The sequence below is a fragment of the Grammomys surdaster genome, unplaced genomic scaffold, assembly GCF_004785775.1.
Source record: "Grammomys surdaster isolate TR1022 unplaced genomic scaffold, NIH_TR_1.0 125973, whole genome shotgun sequence".
In the NCBI taxonomy this organism is placed as follows: Eukaryota; Metazoa; Chordata; class Mammalia; order Rodentia; family Muridae; genus Grammomys; species Grammomys surdaster.
The window spans coordinates 4,873,936-4,892,603 of NW_021620790.1; the positions used below are offsets into that span (position 1 = coordinate 4,873,936).

Sequence of the window (18,668 nt, forward strand, 5' to 3'; positions counted from 1 at the left end):
AGAGAGAGAGAGAGAGAGAGAGAGAGAGAGAGAGAGAGAGAGAGAGAAATAAGAGGATACCTTTTATAAGCATTAGAGGAGTAATAGGACACAAATCATGAAGAGCTATTAATATCTCATATTCAACCATATAGTTCTTATGTGTTTTCCTTAATGCTGCTAGAAAAATATATATTTAGATTTCAAGAAAGATAGTAATTGAACATTTATCAATCAAAATAAAATAATGTAGGCTGGAAGTTAAAAAAAAATCCCTGTACTATTTCTAAAATCTAAGATGATTCTTATAATAAAATAATCAGTTGAGCCATCTAGTTATGTTGAAACTATTATACCTTAAGAAAAATGTGGTTCATTATGTACTACAGTTTATATAATTGCACCATAGCAATTTGTCCAAATAACTCTCTTTAAGAAAAGGAATGAGATGTCTTGAAGAATATGAGATATTTCATCTTGCTGTGAAGTCCAAACAATGGAATCTCCATATCTTATAAAGACTCAGCAATACTCTAGGCATTTGAATATGTTCAGAGGCAAAATGCTATCTCCCCAGTTAGTGCTTAGTGAGTAGAATGCAAATAAGTGATATAAGTACAAACATTTACTCACTAAGTCTACTCAGCTGCTAGGAGACAGCAAGCATGATACTCCTCTTGGAGACACATTTTCATTTCTAATTCCACTGTTTTTTATTATTTTCCCTTGTTATAATTGTGAATTAAATGTTGTAAAGAACATCATGTCTTTCTTTAGTCACCTGCATCTGTAGATAAATCATGATGGGAACAGAGATACAAATCCTTTCAAATATCTAGAGTTTGACTGCAATATCATAAAGGTACATTATTCTTTCTACAGTTCATAAAATACATGATTGAAAAATTTGAAGCTTGAAATATTTTTGTTTTATAGCAGAGATATTCATAGCCCTTTTCTGTGAGATATAGTTGAATGATGTACCAATGCCTGTAGTAAATGTATACTTGAGAAGAAGAGAAGCGATATGAAAGAAGATTCCTTATTAAAAGAACAACTAGGAAGTTTCAGGCATTTTAGTTAAAAGCTAAGGAAAACAAATAGACTATTTTGAAAACTAAGGCCTGTGTATCTTTTGTTTATTTTAGAGACTCTTGGGATGGATCCACAAGTTGCTATAGCAAACTCCTTGGGTTTTATTGGATGCCTTTCTTCAGTCCAATACAATCACATAGCACCACTGAAGGCAGCCCTCCGCCATGATAGCATTGCACCTGTGACTGTCCAAGGGACCTTGAGAGAATCCAGCTGTGGCTTCATGGTAGACTCTGATGTGAAGGCAGTGACCACTGTGTATTCTTCATCAGGTACTTCCTAAAGTATGCTCTCTTGAATTTCCATCACTAACCCTACTTCTGCTGTTTTATATTGCTAAAGAGTTGTCAAAAAGCACTCAGATCTTTGCCATATATAAATATAGGAGGTAATGGACAGTAACTGACTTCTGATGTGTCATGTCTACTTTTACAAAACACTTTGACAGAAGCAAATAAAGAAGGAAAGAAAGAAGGAAGGAAGGAAGGAAGGAAGGAAGGAAGGAAGGAAGGAAGGGAAGAAAGAAGGAAATAAAGAGTATAGGTTGGTTTTTAGTTCAAGTGTCCACACCATCATAGATAATAGGACTTTGAAGCAGCTGGTCACATCATACTCATAATCAGGATGAGGAGAACAATATATACATGCCAGTATTCAAATCATTCTTCATTCATACAGTCTAGGACACCATCCAGGGTGTGGTGCCAGCCAAAGTCAGCAGCTCTTCCTATCTCAGATAAGAAATCAAGTTAATGCCAGAAGCATTCTTAGAGAACCATCTCTTGAGTGATTCTAGATTGTGTCAAATTGACTATTAACACTAGCCATCCCACAAACTATAGTGCATAGAAACAGACAATATTAATAACTGATTTTAAGTATGAAATATAACAATATTTTGATATGTTCATTTATATGATCTAAAATTAATAACATGTTAACAATAACATTATCTACATATGTTTAATATAATTCCAGTTTCAGGTGATGAGCAGTTATAATTAGTATGTAGTTCCTTATAGTGCATATCATATATTTATGCATAATATGTATGTGCACTTGTTCACCTGTTGTTTAAGTAGAAACCAATATGAAGATCCAAGTATTTATGGGGAATGAAAACATCATGATGGGGACATAGATAATACTAACTTTAATATTATCCTATAGCTTCTTGGAGGGATTATTAACAAAATTTTAGACATGTGAAGTGTAAGATGTGATACTTTGCATGTATTATACAATGATAATTTTTTATTACATTAGTTGCAAGGGGTTAGGGAGAGATCTTAATGGCTAAAATGCTTTTTGAACAATCTAGAGGACCAGAGTTACAATTTACAATCTACATAAAAGGCAAAATATTACAGTGAACACTTGTAGCACAGTGCTGTGCCAAAGACAAGAGATATCTGGGGCTCCCTGGCAAACCAACCTCTCTAAATTAGTAAGCTCCAGATTTACTGAGAGTTATAGTCTCAAGAAATACAATGAAAAATTTTTAAAGAAAATACCACACATAATCTTTGACCTTGATGCTGGCCCCCATGGGATAAAATACCTGTCTAAACACATGCATATTTGCACATAAACATAAATACAATTTTAATAAATAAGCAATTAATGCATAAATGCATATTGTATACATAAGTCATTTTACCTATCTACCCTATAAGTGCTTATGTGTCTGATGAGAACATTTGATTATAAAAACGTATTTGTACATTTTATGACTTTTGATTATGCATGATGAATTTCATTTTCTTTAGCTAACAGAGCCCAAGTTACTGTTAAGTATCATCATGTTCTGCTATCAGGTTTTGTTTTTGTCTTTTTTTTTCTTTTAGATTCTGATCATTAATGAAATCATCCATTTCTTTTCTTTACTATGAGGGACTTATTCCACTTGATATGATAATTGTTTTATTCATATTCTTTTTAAATGAAGAAATCAACTCATGAGGCTGAGTAACATGCCAATGTGAGTTGGTATATGCATGCACATGTATGTGTAGGTTTGTGTGTATATATATGTAAGTACATGTGAGTATATGTATGTATGTGTAGAAACACAATATCTTTTTTTGCTCACTCATTGATACTTAAGTTGACTCTATATCTTAGCTATTGTGAATAAAGCTGAAATGGTCACTGCATTATAGTCATCACAGTCCCTGATTTCAATTTATATTGGGAAAGCATAATAGTAAAAATCATATAATACTGTTACAGAAACAGATATATAGACAAAGGCAATGGATTGGAGAGCCCAGTGTAGGACCATGAAAGGCAACCTGGTTCCTTGTTGAGCTAAGGTTGGAAACCCAGTGATCCTGAGGAACAGCAGGTGTTTTGCTTGGTTCCCAGACACTAGGCTCCTGACACTATCGCAGCCCTCCGTAGATTTGTGGCCATTAGTCATGTAAGGGCAATGCCCCAAGCTGCTCCACAGGTAGAGGATGTGACCTGTAGTCAGGTAGCCTCAAGACAGGTCTCCATTTTATCAAGGTACCGAAAGGCCTGAAGGGCTTAGCCAATTAAGCTTCCCTTAACAGATACTTCTCCTTGCAAAAGGTATTTAACCTCAGGCCTGCCCTGAGAAACTGGCTTATCCACTTTCCTCCATGATAATAAAAGCCTTTAAACCATGGGGTGCCTCTTTTCATCTGGTTCCACCATGGGGAGCCATAGAGGAGGCCTTTGCCTACAGAGCCATCATCTAATCCTGTACCAGGACACTCTGCTCTAATCCATGACCACCAAGCCCAACCAGCTGACCAAGTCAAGAACACCCCTGTGGGATGCAGCTGGAGTTCAGCTCTCCCCTTTTGATCTCAGACTGTGCTCCCCCAACCCATCGGTGTCCTGTGGCATTTCCAAAGCCCAACAACCACCCAAGCACAGTCAAAACCCCCTTGTTCTGCCTCCCTGAGCAGCACAAGCCCTGTGGCAGAAGAGACAGGGACCTCCCTAACCCTACACCCAGAAGTAAACCCAAGGCATTTGTGGTCAAGTCAAACAGTTTGGCAAGGACTGGAGGAAAAGACAGAACCTTCATAAATGCCTTCAAATAACCCAGCTACAAGCAAATCATGCATTGGAATCATCGTCTTGCTCTAGAAAAATATAAAGGAAACCATTATTTTTGTTATAATACTTGAAACAATAAAACTTGAAGAAAAAAGCTATAAAAATATCCTCAATATTATTCTTAAAATGATAAATTATTGATATAATTAAATTCAAGTGATGGAAGCAAAAGTAAGAGAGTGAGTGAAATTAGCTCAAAGTTGATCAGGCAGTCCAAAGCAAGTAGAATGATCAGCAAAATGAAAAGTAAATTTTGTGAGCAAAGATTTACGGAATCTATTTCTTGGTAGTCAAATTTTAAGACATATTGGTTGTTTTAACACAACAGTCAAAAAACAAACAACCTTATTAAAATTAGGCAAAGCACTGCATGAAACATCCATTTTTCCAAAGGTAACAGAAACATGGCCAAGGCAAATGTGTCACATGAGAACTGTAGCCATATGAAAAGGCCAATACCATCAATCATCATCGATGGCAAAGCCATGCTTCCTTATCACCTTCAGGATAGTTGTAAGGTAAAAGGTAGTCGTCAGACAATTCAGTATTGAAAGTCCCAAGAAAAAGAATGTTTTATATATTTATATCTGTTTATCTATCTATCTATCTATCTATCTATCTATCTATCTATCTATCTATCATCTATCTATCATCTACCTCTCTATCAGATATATGTAAATAAGTGTGGTGTTAGCAACAGAAAGAGTAGAAAATGGGAGCTTAGGGACTTGACTGTACCTTCTGCAAGCTGACAAGCTTGAGCCTTTTAGGACTGGAAATGTTAAAGAAATTTGAACAAACCTGTGCTATGCAGAAGTAGCATAGTAATAGTTACTTGAAGTAGTCCTATAATGCTCTCTACAGTGTTTAGTGGAGAGGGCACACTGTCTTGAGAAGTGTGAGTGGGATAGCAGGCTAGTTGTTTCAAAAGCTATGAACTTGTGTTTTCTGTGTACAAAATACATGCTTGTATGTGTAGCATTTACTGTCCCTAGAAAATAATTAGTATAGGACTGTGTGACTGTCTGTATTTCTGAGAAGATGTAAAGAAACATCTATTCAGTTCAGAGGGAGAGCTGGTGACAGACCAAAGCTAGGATACTTCCAAATCCCAACTGATGAAATAAAGAGTTTTATTGGAGTTACTTAGAAGAATATGGTTGATAGTTTACTCAGGGGGACAGAAATGATTCAAAGCTAGATGTATCTCCAAAGTCTACTCCAGCATGAATCCTGTCTCATATAAGCTGAAACAAGGGAGCTCACTGCAAAACTTGTAGTCAGCTCAATAGGTCAGAAAGGGTAGTCTTGATAATCTATGTCCCTTTCAGGCAGCTCTGATGGTATGAGAGTCTTTCAGGCACCTAGACTGTTATGAAAATATTTCTAATTAATCCTGATTGCCTATATAAGATTGGGAAGGGAGGAATCTACTATATCTGGTCAGTTTTAAGGACTTCCTGAGTTCTTTACTTCCCGAGTAGTAAGAAATTGGCCTTTAGAATATTCTGCAGGTGGGAATGTGAATGTATCCACTCCACAAAAAAAAAAAGAAAAAATTGTATCACACCTGCCTGGCAAGGTATCCAAATTAGTCAGAAAATTCTGTAAAGAAAAATTTATATCTATTAACCCATCAATATCAAAACATGTTAAAAATGAAAAATCTAGGTAAAAGTAAGGACTATTTTATTTATAATGTGATAATTAGCACATGGACTAAATAAAGTTGGAACAAACGTGAGCTGTATTAAGACAAAGGTCTTATATTACCATGGAGAGTTAAGATTTGAGTATTTCTGATAAGTCCTTAGAAACTGTGATCACGGGAGTGTTCAAAGAATTGTGTTTAATGCCTTGTTTGTTCTTTGACTATTTATGTTTATTGTCTTGCTTGTTTCTTGACTATTTTCATCTATAGTATTGCTAGACCCTCAACCTAGATCTGACATTAATACATGTATGTAATTAAAATGATATAAAAACAAAAAGGAAGAGGGGGGATGGAATAGGGTGTTCTAGGGAAGGGAAATAGGGAAAGGGGATGGCATCTGAAATGTAAATAAGTGAATTATATAATTAAAAAAAGAAAAAAAGATTTGAGTATTCATGAAGTAGAAGGAATTCCAGAAAGGAGGCTTGGCATAGAATATGCCAGAGGACATAGGAGATGGATAGGATATTATCTCCAATTCCCTCTGCCGTCTCTCCTCCTTCCCTGACTCTCCATCCTTACTTTCTTCCATCTCTCTCTGCCTCTATCTTACTATCACCTTCACACCATACTATCAGTATCCCTGAGATCTTGATACATCTCTGCTGCTTCCTAGTTCTTCTCTCCCATTTTCTCTTCTGTACCATTCTCCCTATGACTCTGTCTCCTTTCTTGCCTTTGCCTCTAAAGTCTTCCTACTTTCTTCTCTATACCTTCTCTAACTTCTTTCCTATCCCTTCTCCTTCCCAGTCCCTTGACTCCCTTCATTCCTATCTTAACCCTCCTCCTGTTTCCCTTACTTCCTCCCTTTCTCTCCTCTCCCCCTCTCTCTTTCTCTCTCTGTACTAGTTTGTGTGTATCACTCCCTATTTCTTGTTTCCTATCCCTCCTATCCTCCATTACATACAACATTCAAGATCATCCTTTACTACATAGTGATTTAGAGTTCAGTCTGGGATGTAAGAGACCCTGACTCAAAAGAAAAATAAATTGGACTAGAGCAATGGCTCAGAGGGTAAATGTACTCACTGGAGTAACTCCAAAGACGCTAAATTTCTTCTTAGAATCCAAGCCAGGAAACTGTCAGGAGCAGATAGGCCTCTAATCAAAATGAAGCTTAATGCAGAAATGTGTGTAAAATCAATTCTGTGGACTTTTGACGTTTTGAAAACCAACTATCCATGTAAGGCAATCTGGACTGTTGTCTGTTAACTCCTCTCAGCTATTTCTAAATAAAATATAGAAAGCACCCTAACAATAAACTTAGAGCCATGAATTTGCTATCAGCCCTTAACTCACAGGCTAGCCATCTCAAATCAGTTAAAAAAAGTAAAAGAAGGACTGGGCCTAGCCTTGTATTCCTAAATATGTTATATAGGTACAATGCCTAAGAAAGTAACAATAGTAATCTCACTTCTATATCAATAAGAAACTCGTACCAATGAAAACCTTAAATTTGAAATCAAAGTAAATTTTGTACCATTTAAAAAATTATAAATTCAGCTTAATAACAATTATACAGATTTCTACCAATATGTTATAGCTATGCAATAAATCCTAGATATTCCTCCCTGTTTCAACAAAACCACTTCTTTTTCCTAAAAAGACAGCCCAATATTAACCACCTCAGTCCTCAAGCCCAGGGAATAGGGGTGCCAACTCTTCATTAACTTCTTCAAGCTGATTATAACTTCAGCTTAAAAATTATAACTTCAGCTTAATAACAATTATACAGATTTCTAACAATACGTTATAGCTATGCAATAAATCCTAGATATTCCTCCATGTTTCAACAAAACCACTTCTTTTTCCTAAAAAGACAGCCCAATATTAACCACCTCAGTCCCCAAGCCCAGGGAATAGGGGCGCCAACTCTTCATTAACTTTTTCAAGCTGATTACGGGCATTGAGATATTAGAAGAGGGGTGAGGGGAGAATAAATTGATAAGCCTCTGAGATCTGTGTCTTCACTGCATTCAATTGAGATTCTAGGACATCAGAGGTTTGAGCAGGTCTGTCCAGCTTGCTTGAAGAGTAGATACTCCAAGGCTGTGTATTCTTCAATATACAATTCTCAAAACAAATTTTAGTATCAAGATATTTTTTGTTTGAATTCTAGAATCTAGCCTTCTGGTGGCCTGTCTGTATCATATCTAATCCATATTATTCTGAGACTTTCTATGAGGGTGTGCTCCCACCATCCTCCCATTCCCACCTCCCTGCTCTCAAATTCCCCAACACTAGGGAGTCCAAATTATTGGGTACCAAGACCCTCTACTTCTACTGATACCTGACAAGGTCACTGTCAACTACCTATACAGGTGGAGCCATGAGTCCCTCCCTTTGTGTTCTTGGGCTGGAGGTTTTAGAATAGCTACTCCAGCTTGTTTCTTAGGACCATATGCTTGAAAATTTGTTTTCCAGCCTTTTACTCTAAGGTAGTGTCTATGTTTGTCACTGAGGTGGGTTTCCTGTATGCAGCAAAATGCTGGGTCCTGTTTACATATCCAGTCTGTTAGTCTATGTCTTTTTATTGGGGAATTGAGTCCATTGGTGTTAAGAGACATTAAGGAACAGTGATTGTTGCTTCCTGTTATTTTTGTTATTAGAGGTGGAATTACCTTTGTGTGGCTATCTTCTTTTGGATTTGTTGGAGCAGGATTACTTTCTTGCTCTTTCTAGGGTATAATTTCCCTCCTTGTATTAAAGCTTTTCCACTAATACCCTTTGAAGTGCTGGTTTGTGGAAAGATATTTTGTAAATTTGGTTTTGTCATGGAATATCTTGGTTTCTCCATCTATGGTAATTTAGAGTTTTGCTAGGTATAGTAGCCTGGGCTGGCATTAGTGTTCTTTTAGGGTTTATATGATGTCAGTCCAGGATCTTCTGGCTTTCATAGTCTCTGGTGAGAAGTCTGGTGTAATTCTTATAGGTCTGCCTTTATATGTTACTTGGCCTTTTCCCCTTACTGCTTTTAATATTCTTTCTTTATTTTGTGCAATTGTTGTTTTGATTATTATGTGATGGAAGGATTTTCTTTTCTGGTCTAGTCTATTTGGCGTTCTGTAGGCTTCTTGTATGTTTGTAGGCTTCTCATTCTTTAGGTTAGGGAAGTTTTCTTCTATAATTTCATTGAAAATATTTATTGGCCCTTTAAGTTGGGAATCTTCACTCTCATCTATACCTATTATCCTTAGGTTTGGTCTTCTCATTGTGTTCTGAATTTCCTGGATGTTTTGTGTTAAGAACTTTTTGCATATTGCATTTTCTTTGACAGCTGTGTCAATATTCTCTATGGTATCTTCTGCACCTGAGATTCTCTCTTCCGTCTCTTGTATTCTGTTTGGTGATACTTGCATCTATGGCTCCTGATTTTTTTTCCTAGGTTTTCTATCTCCAGGGTAGTCTCTCTTTGTGATTTCTTTATTGTTTCTACTTCCATTTTTATGTCCTGGATGGATTTGTTCAATTCCTTCAACTGTTTGGTTGTATTCTCTTGTAATTCTTTAAGGAATTTTTGTGTATACTCTTTAAGGGCTTCTACCTGTTTACCTGTGTTCTCCTCAAATTCTTTGAGAGTGTTATTTATGTCCTTAAAGTCCTCTATTGTCTGGCGTCGCCCATGTGCTGGTCACAGGCGGGGGAACAGGGCGGTTCCGGGGCGTGCTGCTCAGCTGGGCGGCCGCGGCTCTCAAGAGAAAGTGTCCCCTGGACCACTAGCTCTCTCTCACTCCAGCCATCATGTGGGTTTTTGATTGACATCCAGATTTATTGACATGGCAATGTGTCTGAGTGGCGAGCTTTCCCAAAAATTGTCGGAAGGGGTTTGTTTATATATTGGAAGGGGTAGGGGTTGGGTTAGGGAAATCTTGAGGCAGAGACATGTTCCCCCGCCCTCTACTTGGGACATGGAGACCTCATGGCAGATCTCTGGGCTCTGGGGGTTTGGTCGAACACCCAGGATTCTACATCCCCACACTCTATCATCATCATTAGAAGTGATTTTAAATCTGAATCTTGCTTTCCTGGTGATATGGGGAATTCAGGACTTTCTAGTGTGAGAGAACTAGGTTATAATGATGCCAAGTACCCTGGGTTGCTGATGCTTATGTTCTTGTGCTTGACTTTTGCCATCTGGATCACCTTAGTGCTACCTGTCCTGTTTCTTACTGGAGACTGTCTTTTCCATTATCTTGGTTGTTTCAGAACTGTGTGGAGTGAGTGTTACTACTAGGGTTAGAGCTGGGGCCCAAGATCTGCTCAGTGCTCGCCCCAGACAGGAAGGAACCAGTGCCCCGGGCCAGGAGTGAATTCTTGGGCACTAGTGGGTCCCAGTTACTCCCTGTTTGGGGCAGGTGTTGCTGTTTCCTTGCCTAAGATGCTGCCTGGGTTAGAGCTTGAGACTTGAAATTCTTGTCATAAAGATCTTTCACTTGCTTGGTTAGATTCAGACAAAGGGATTTTATATTATTTGTGACTATTGTGAAGAGTGTCATTTCCCTAATTTTTTTTCAGCCTGTTTATCTTTCACATAGTGGAAGGCTACTGATTTGTTTGAGTTGATTTTATAACTAGCCACTTTGCTGAAGCTGTTTATCAGGTTTAGGAGTTTTCTGGTAGAAGTTCTGGGGTCACTTAAGTATACTATCATATCATCTGCAAATAGAGATATTTTGACTTCTTCCTTTCCTAATTGTATCCCTTTGACTTCTTTTTGTTGTCTAATTGCTCTGGCTAGGACTTTCAGTACTATATTGAATAGGTAGGAAGAGAGTGGGCAGCCTTGTCTAGTCCCTGACCTTAGTGAGATTGCTTCAAGTTGCTCTCCATTTAGTTTGATGTTGGCTACTGGTTTGCTATATATTGCTTTTACTCTGTTTAGGTATAAGCCCTACATTGTTGATCTTTCCATGACTTTTACCATAAAGGGATGAGGAATACTTTCAAATTATTAAACATTGGTCATTAGGTTGGGTTAATTGAGATCTTACTTAACCACCTGTCTTATTTTATCCTCTGCTTTTTAATGTTACTCAGGCTAGTTGTATCTCCGTAATTATGAGCCTAGTTTATATATATGGCTCCCACTATTATCAGCTAGAGGTTATTCACAGGCCACAAATTTGAACTTAATGGTGAACCAAAATAATTACTTAAACAGCATATTGGTCTTAGAGGAAGGCTATCTGGCTCCAGGAATATGTTTTCTATTCTTAGAGCAGTGGTGAACTTTATTGAATTTTCTACTCAACCATAATCCTGTCCACTCCTATCTGATATCAAGCACAACAAATAGAGGAAAATTTGGTCCTTAAACGCTTATAGGCATCTTGCATTACTCTTCCTTATACCCATGCCTATGTTGATCACTTTAAATAGATTATGATGATCAGGTGTTTTTTTTTTGAATATGTTTATATTGTATATTGACTAATTTCCATATATTGAACCATCCCTGCATCCCTGGGATGAAACCTACTTGATCATGATGGATGAGCATTTTCATGAATTCTTGGATTCAGTTTCCAAAAATTTTATTGAGTGCTTTTCCATCAATATTCATAATGGAAATAGGTCTGAAGTTCTCTTTCTTTGTTGGGTCTTTGTTTAGGTAAAAGCATAGTTGTGGCTTCATAGAATGATTTGGGTATTGCTCCTTCTGTTTCTATTTTGTAGAATAATTTGAAAAGTATTGGTGTTATATCTTCTTTGAAGTTCTTATGGAATTCTGCATTAGACCTATCTGTTTTTTTAAACCCAGCTTTTTTTTTTTTTTTTTTTTTTTTGGTTGGGAGACTTTTAATGACTTCTATTTCTTTAGTAGTTATGAGACTCTTTAGATGATTTTTCTGTTCTTGATTTAACTTTAGTACATGGTATTTGTCTAGAAAATTGTCCATTTCATCCAGATTTTCCAGTTTTGATGAATATAGACTTTTATAGTTGGATTTGATGGTTTTCTGAATTTCCTCAGTTTCTCTTGTTATATCTCTCTTGCCGTTTCTTATTTTGTAATTTAGATACTGACCCTCTGCCCTCTGGTTAATCTGGCTAAGGGTTTACCTATATTTTTGATTTTCTCAAAGAACAAGATCCTTGTTTTTGTTGATTCTCTGTATAGTTCTTTTTATTTCTACTTTGTTGACTTCAGCCCTGAGTATGATTATTTCCTGCCATATACTGCTTTTGAGTGAATTTGCTTCTTTTTGTTCTAGAGCTTTCAGGTGTCCTGTAAAGCATCTAGAGTGTGCTCTCTCCATTTTGTTGCTGGAGGCACTTAGACTTATGAGATTTCCTCTTATCACTACTTTCATTGTGTCCCATAAGTTTTGGTATGTTATGCCTTTATTTTCATTATATTTTAAAAAGTCTTTAATTTCTTTTTTTATTTCTTCCTTGACAAGTTATAATTGTAGAGAATTGTTCAGCTTCCATGTGTATGTGGCTTTTCTATTGTTTTTCTTGTTGTTGAAGACCAGCCTTAGTCCATGGTGATCTGGTAGGATGCATGGGATTATTTTAACCTTCTTGTATCTGTTTCGTGATTGATTTTATGGCAAATTTTTGAGAAGTTATCATGAGGTGCTGAGAAAAAATTTTATTCTTTTATTTTAGGATTAAATGTTCTATAGATATCTGTTAAATTTATTTGGTTTATAACTTCTTTTAGTTTCACTATGTATCTGTTTACATTCTGTTTCTATGATCTGTCCACTGATGAGAGGAGTTTTGAAGTCCCCCACTATTATTGTGAGTTGCAATGGGTGCTTCTAGCTTTAGTAAAGTTTCTTTTATGAATGTGGTTGCCCTTGTATTTGGCTAAAAGACGTTCAGAATTGAGAGTTTATCTTGGTAGTTTTTCCCCTTGATAAGTACAAATTATTCTTTCTTATCTTATTTGATAACCTTTGGTTGAAAGTCGATTTTATTTCATATTAGAATGGCTACTCAAGCTTGTTTTTTGGGACCATTTTTTTGGAAAAATTTTTCCAGTCTTTCACTGTGAGGTAGTTTCTGTCTTTGTAACTAATGTATGTTTCCTGCATGCAGCAAAATGCTGGGTTGTGTTTACGTAGACAGTCTGTTAGTCTACATCTTTTTATTGTTGAATTGAGTCCATTGATATTAATAGATATTAAGAAAAATGATTGTTGCTTCCTGTTTTTTTTTTCTTCTTAGAGGTGGAACTATGTTTGTGTAGCTATTTTCCTTTGGGTTTGTTGAATGAAGATTACTCTCTTCCTTTTTCTAGGGTGTAGTTTTCTTCCATGTGTTGGAGTTTTCCATCTGTCATCCTATGTGGGATGGATTTGTGAAAGATATTGTGTAAATTTGGTTTTGTCATGGGATATCTTGGTTTCTCCATCTATGGTAATTGAGAGTTGCTGGGTATAGTGGTCTGGGTTGGGATTTGTGTTCTTTTAGGGTCTGTATGATATCTTCACTGGATTTTCTGGCTTTTTGAGTCTCTGGTGAGAAGTCTGCTGTAATTCTGACAGGTCTGCCTTTATATGTTACTTGACCATTTTCCCTTAATTCTTTTAGTATTCTCTCTCTCTCTCTCTCTGTCTCTCTCTGTCTCTCTCTCTCTCTCTCTGTCTCTGTCTCTGTCTCTCTGTCTCTCTCTCTTTCTCTCTCTCTCTCTCTCTCTCTCTCTCTCTCTCTCTCTCTCTTGCATTTGGTGTTTTGATAATTATGTGAGAGCAAAAATTTCTTTTCTGGTTCAATCTCTGTAGTTTTATAGGCTTTTCGTATATCCATGAGAATCTCTTTCTTTACTTTAGGGAAGTTTTCTTCTATGATTTTGTTGAAAGTATTTACTGGGCCTTTAAGTTGGGAATCTTCACTGTCTTCTATACCTATTATACTTAGGGTTTATCTTCTCATAATGTCCTAGATTTCCTTGATGTTTTGAGTTAGGAACTTTTTCTATTTTGCACTTCCTTTGACTATTTTATAAATGTTTTCTATGGTAGCTTCTGAACCAGAGATTCCCTCTTCTATCTCTTTTATTCTGTTGGTGATGCTTACATCCATGACTGATCTATTTCCTAGGTTTATTAATTCCAGGGATGTCTCCTTTTGTGATTTCTTTATTGTTGTGATTACCATTTTTAGATCCTTGATAATTTTGTTCAATTCCTTCACTTGTTTGGTTGTGTTTTCCTGTTATTCTTTAATGGATTTTTGTGTTTCCTCTTTAAGAGGTTCTACTTGTTTATGTGTGCTCTCCTGTATTTCTTTAAGGGAATTATTTATGTCCTTCTTAAAGTCCTCTATCGCTATCATGAGAAATGACTTTAAATCTTAATTTTGATTTTTCAGTGTAATGGACTATCCAAGAGTTTCTGCAGAGGGAAAACTGGGTTCTGATGATGCCAAGTAGACTTGGTTTTTGTTGCTTATTTTCTTACACTTGCCTTTCTCCATCTGTTGTCTCTGTTGCTACCTGAAACTCCTGACTTTGACTGGAGCCTGTCCATCTTGTGATCCTGGTTATGTAAGAATCCCTCAGAGTCCGGTTGTCTCTGTGTTCCTGTTTTTCTTGGATCCTATGTTCCTGGTATTATGGATGTCTCAGAGCTCCTGGAAGTCATTCTGCCTATGGGATCCTAAAATCCTGGTGTGACCAAGCTCCTGAGATCCTGTTGTGTCAGAGTCCCTGGGAGTCAAGCTTCCTCTGGGTTTTGGGACAATGTGTGGAGCCAGTGGCCATGATCTGATCAGGGAACAGGCTCAGACAGGAAGGAACCTGTGCCACTGGCCAGGCAGGGGTTCTTGTGTCCCTGTACCCCATGATTCTCAGTTTCTTCCAGTGTTGGGGCAGATGTTGTGGCCTCCTCACCTCTGATTGTGGGTATGTTGGAGCACCTGAAAGTGAAGCTTCATCTGGGTATCATTGGACTAGGTGGCGAGTCAGAGTCCAAAGTCTTAAATGCCACTTATTTAAGTTTCTTTCAAATGCTAGTTTATATCTCACTGAAGAAATCTTGATAAACTTCAGATATGTACATTGTATATTTTCTTTCTGTGGTTGACTGAAGGGTGAAGTTTACTTTTTGTGTCTTTTCCTTTCTCAAGATCCCTTTGGAAAGAGAGATGAGCGTGATCCACTCACAAATGCAGTACAAAGTGACTCTGCAGTCATTGGAGGTAATCTGTCTTCATTACTGAAAGCACAAAAGATATTTATGACTCTGTTCTCTGTAGAAAGTTATCTTAAGCCTTCCTTTGTGATGATCATCCAGAACCCAGAATCAGTCACTCTCTGTCTATCCCTTAGTCACTTCATGCATGGTGTAAGATTAATGGAAGACCATTCTCCAGTGTCAGCAGCAGCTCTTTGGGTTAATTCTACCTCAAATTCAACAGGCAGTTGAGTTCTGTACCAATAGCTAGCACATTTACTCACAGGCAGGCAGCCTGGCTCTTGTTCATTGTGTCCAGTTGTCACTTCTCAAGCACAAACAAAACAGAACAATAGCATCATGTGTGGAAAGAAGTCTCATTGGGGAGACAAATGGACACAGTTGCAGTCATTTAAGTTTTTCTTTACTAGTGATTTGTGCTAGATTTAATGAGCAAGGTGAAGCCTACATGACTGAAACGCCAAATCTAGCAGTCCATCTGGTTGTGGATATAGAGGTTCCCTACTCTGCTCGTAGCTCACTTCCACCACCACTTTTCCTTCCTTTACTGGTGTTTAGCTACCTGCTGACCAACCCTTCCCCACTCCTCTCTGTCTCTTCTAGTCTAATGCCTGAAGTAGTTTCATGTTTCCATCTGGGTCTTGCAATATGGACTGCCTGAAGTTTTGTTTAATGTAAGATGTCTGAGATATGAAAATACATTCCCATTGATGATTTATAACCTTAGCAAGTGTCTCATCCCTGCATTCTGGCATCAGGTTGAATGAATCCACACCAGATAGAGTTCTTTAAAAATCAGAAGGAGTCATTCATTTTACCCCCATTTAATTAATTTCAACTCTGGATCACATCTGTACTAAGTGCAGAGGAAAAAGATGAGAAGTACAGTTACTACTTTCCTAGAATGAGCAGACAAAGAAAGCAATAGGAAAGCAGAGAATGGGAGCAGCATAAAAATCCATTCCCAAAATGAATGGATTTTACCACAATATTTTCCCAGAGAAAGAGAAACATGACCTATCCTTAGAGAAGTTCTAAAGACAGTCATGTGAACTTAATGCTTCTCCAGGGAAGAGGATTGGACTTGATATTCTTTGTAATAAGGAAATATCATAGATAATTTTATAACTCTTTTTGTTCCTGTAAGGTTTCATTTGATAAGCAAAGACTGAGTTTTGGCCTCCTACATTCAGTGGCAAGCTCTGTTGAGTCTCTTTGAGAGTGGAAAGGTTATCAAAGCCATACAGAAGATCCTTGAAAACATACCTAAGTAATAGCCTGCAGTATGTCCTTCAAACCAGCAACAGAAAATAGGCTATATCTGACATATTTTAAATCAACAATTTTTGTTTCAGAGTCATTTGTTCCCACCCAGATTATACTGTCAACTTAGACATTTTATTTTGCTATGTTTTAAAATATTTGGAAATTAAGTTACAAAATAAGTTTAGAATATATGTCAAACATAAATGGTCCTTAGTTATTGTAACAACTGTTAAAAAATTGCTAGAAGATAGATCTATATGTTTTACTGTCTGGTATCCACAGAAAGAGTCACATTTAGACTAAGAAATTCTTAGTAAAGCTGAACTATGACTAGGAAAAAGTTTCTAAACTAAATACTTTTTCATTAGTTAAATAACTTAAAAATATGAAATATAGTTTAAATATATATACATGTCTATATATATTTATATAGACAGAAATGAAATTATTTTTGATGATGAAAACATAAGTGTTTTGTTGCTATTATTAATTTTGTGTACATGTTCTTTTTTGCTGACTGGCTTGATAGTTATGTTTATTTATTTTGAAGTAAAGCTGTTTTATACAGTCCAATGTGGTAAAATTAAAGAGAGAGCAAGAGATCCCTTGCCTCAAAACAAGTGGAAGGCAAGAACTCCTGAATGTTGTTGTTTATCATTAACACAACTGGTATGGAATCCATGAATGTACACACACACACGCACAGACACACACACACACACACACACACACACAAACACAAAGGGATGGAGACAGAGTGATGGTGGAGACAGAGAGATAGAGACAGTGAAAGAAAGAGGAGGTGGCCTTTAGACCAAGGAATTCTGGCAAGACTTGGTGTATTTGAAATCTGTGAAGTCTGTGTTTGCTCCCTAGAAACAAAAACAAATCCAAACTAAGAGTCCACAGAATTATTTATTGTTCTAATTCCATATTTATTCTTCGGTCGTCAACATAACCTTCTAGAGAAAACAACCTTTTACTATTAGTACTGTGTTTGTCGGATGTTTTGTAGAAATTGAAGAGCAAGAGCTTCTCTCAAAGTAATTTTTTCTAGCTACAGAGAATGAGTAGATTTGTGTGTTGGAATTGTTTAATTTTTTTTCTTCTAACGTATCCCCTTGTTAAGACTAAATTTTCTCAGTACAAGCTTTCTTTTCTTTCTCCCTTTTGTCCCTACAGGTGTCATAGCATTGGTGACATTTATCACTTTTTGTGTCATTGGAATCATGACTCACTTCCTCTATCAGCACAAGCAATCGCACCATATCAGTCACACGAAGAAAGAATACCCAGAAAACTTGGAGACTTCCTTTAGAAATAATATTGACTTGGAAAACACAACCAGCAAGTGCAAGCGGGAATACTTTATATGAGACACTACAGAATTGTTTGGTCCTTTTTATTGTGGAGGTTCCCTTTCTAAGAGAAGAGAATAATTCTCTTCTCTTTTCTGTCTTTTAATTTAAGCATTCTCATTCTCTCATCTACCATTGACTTTGGAAAAGACATGTATCCAACATGAGCTCTAATCTTCTTGACTCAGCTCATGAGATCAGGTAGCTCTGGGTGCTGTAGTTCACTGACATCGTCATTGTAAAAATGACCACTGGATACACAGACTTCACCATTGTATAAAAGGAAGAGACTCATATTCCCCCATGCACATTCTGTGTTTCTAAAATTTACTCTTTAGTTTCTTGTCATATTCTAATAGACTTGAGGTCTGTGATGTTCATCTTTAACATTTGTCCTTGCCCAATTCCATATTTTTAGGCATTGTAGCTTTATAGGAGAAAGGGGTACGTGTGACAAAGAGACATAAAAAGACAGTGTCAAATCATCCTTTAAGTGATGAGTTTATCAGGGATCCCAGAAGAGCAGGATGGTATGAAAGAAAGTAAATTCACCCAGGAAAATGAACATTTGTTCATTTAGATGACCTGTGAGAGAGGAAGGAGATTGGAAGACATTCCACAAAGAAATACTTCTAACATTGGTTGATTTGTGTGTGTGTGTGTGTGTGTGTGTGTGTGTGTGTGTGTTTCTAAGTTGGGTATTTGACTAGTATCCAAGAAATTCTTTCCTAAGGCATGGCTCAGAGAAATGAGCCTAATTAATGCATGAGCTCTGATAGGGTATCAATCATGTAGCCATTTTTCATTTAGGACTTAAATATCTGAAAGAATTTGACTCCATGAGGGGGTGGAAAACTTGGCTTCCTTGGGAGCTGAGTAGATAGTAGCTATGGGTCTTCACAGAACATGGGGTGGTAGCTCTTCATAGCATCTGCAAAAAGAGTGTCTACACTATAAGAACATCCAGCAGGGGGACCTAAGGCAGATGAAGACCCTTCTAGCTTGCTTGTTTTAGTG

The 18,668-nt window shown here is 37.0% G+C and overlaps 1 protein-coding gene across 3 annotated transcripts in view; it reads left to right on the top strand.

Moving 5' to 3' along the window:
- The window catches only part of LOC114609465 (contactin-associated protein like 5-3-like), a 565,569-nt gene extending 547,851 nt beyond the window's left edge, over positions 1-17,718 (top strand). For 2 of the 3 annotated variants that reach the window (XM_028753830.1, XM_028753831.1), the window contains 3 exons: positions 1,128-1,346; positions 14,960-15,031; positions 17,476-17,669. In XM_028753830.1, the coding sequence (XP_028609663.1) occupies positions 1,128-1,346; positions 14,960-15,031; positions 17,476-17,669 (485 nt within the window). Of the gene's footprint in view, positions 1-1,127; positions 1,347-14,959; positions 15,032-17,475 lie in introns of all 3 variants that reach the window. The other variant, XM_028753829.1, reaches the window with a different exon arrangement.
- Positions 17,719-18,668: the final 950 nt, after the last annotated feature.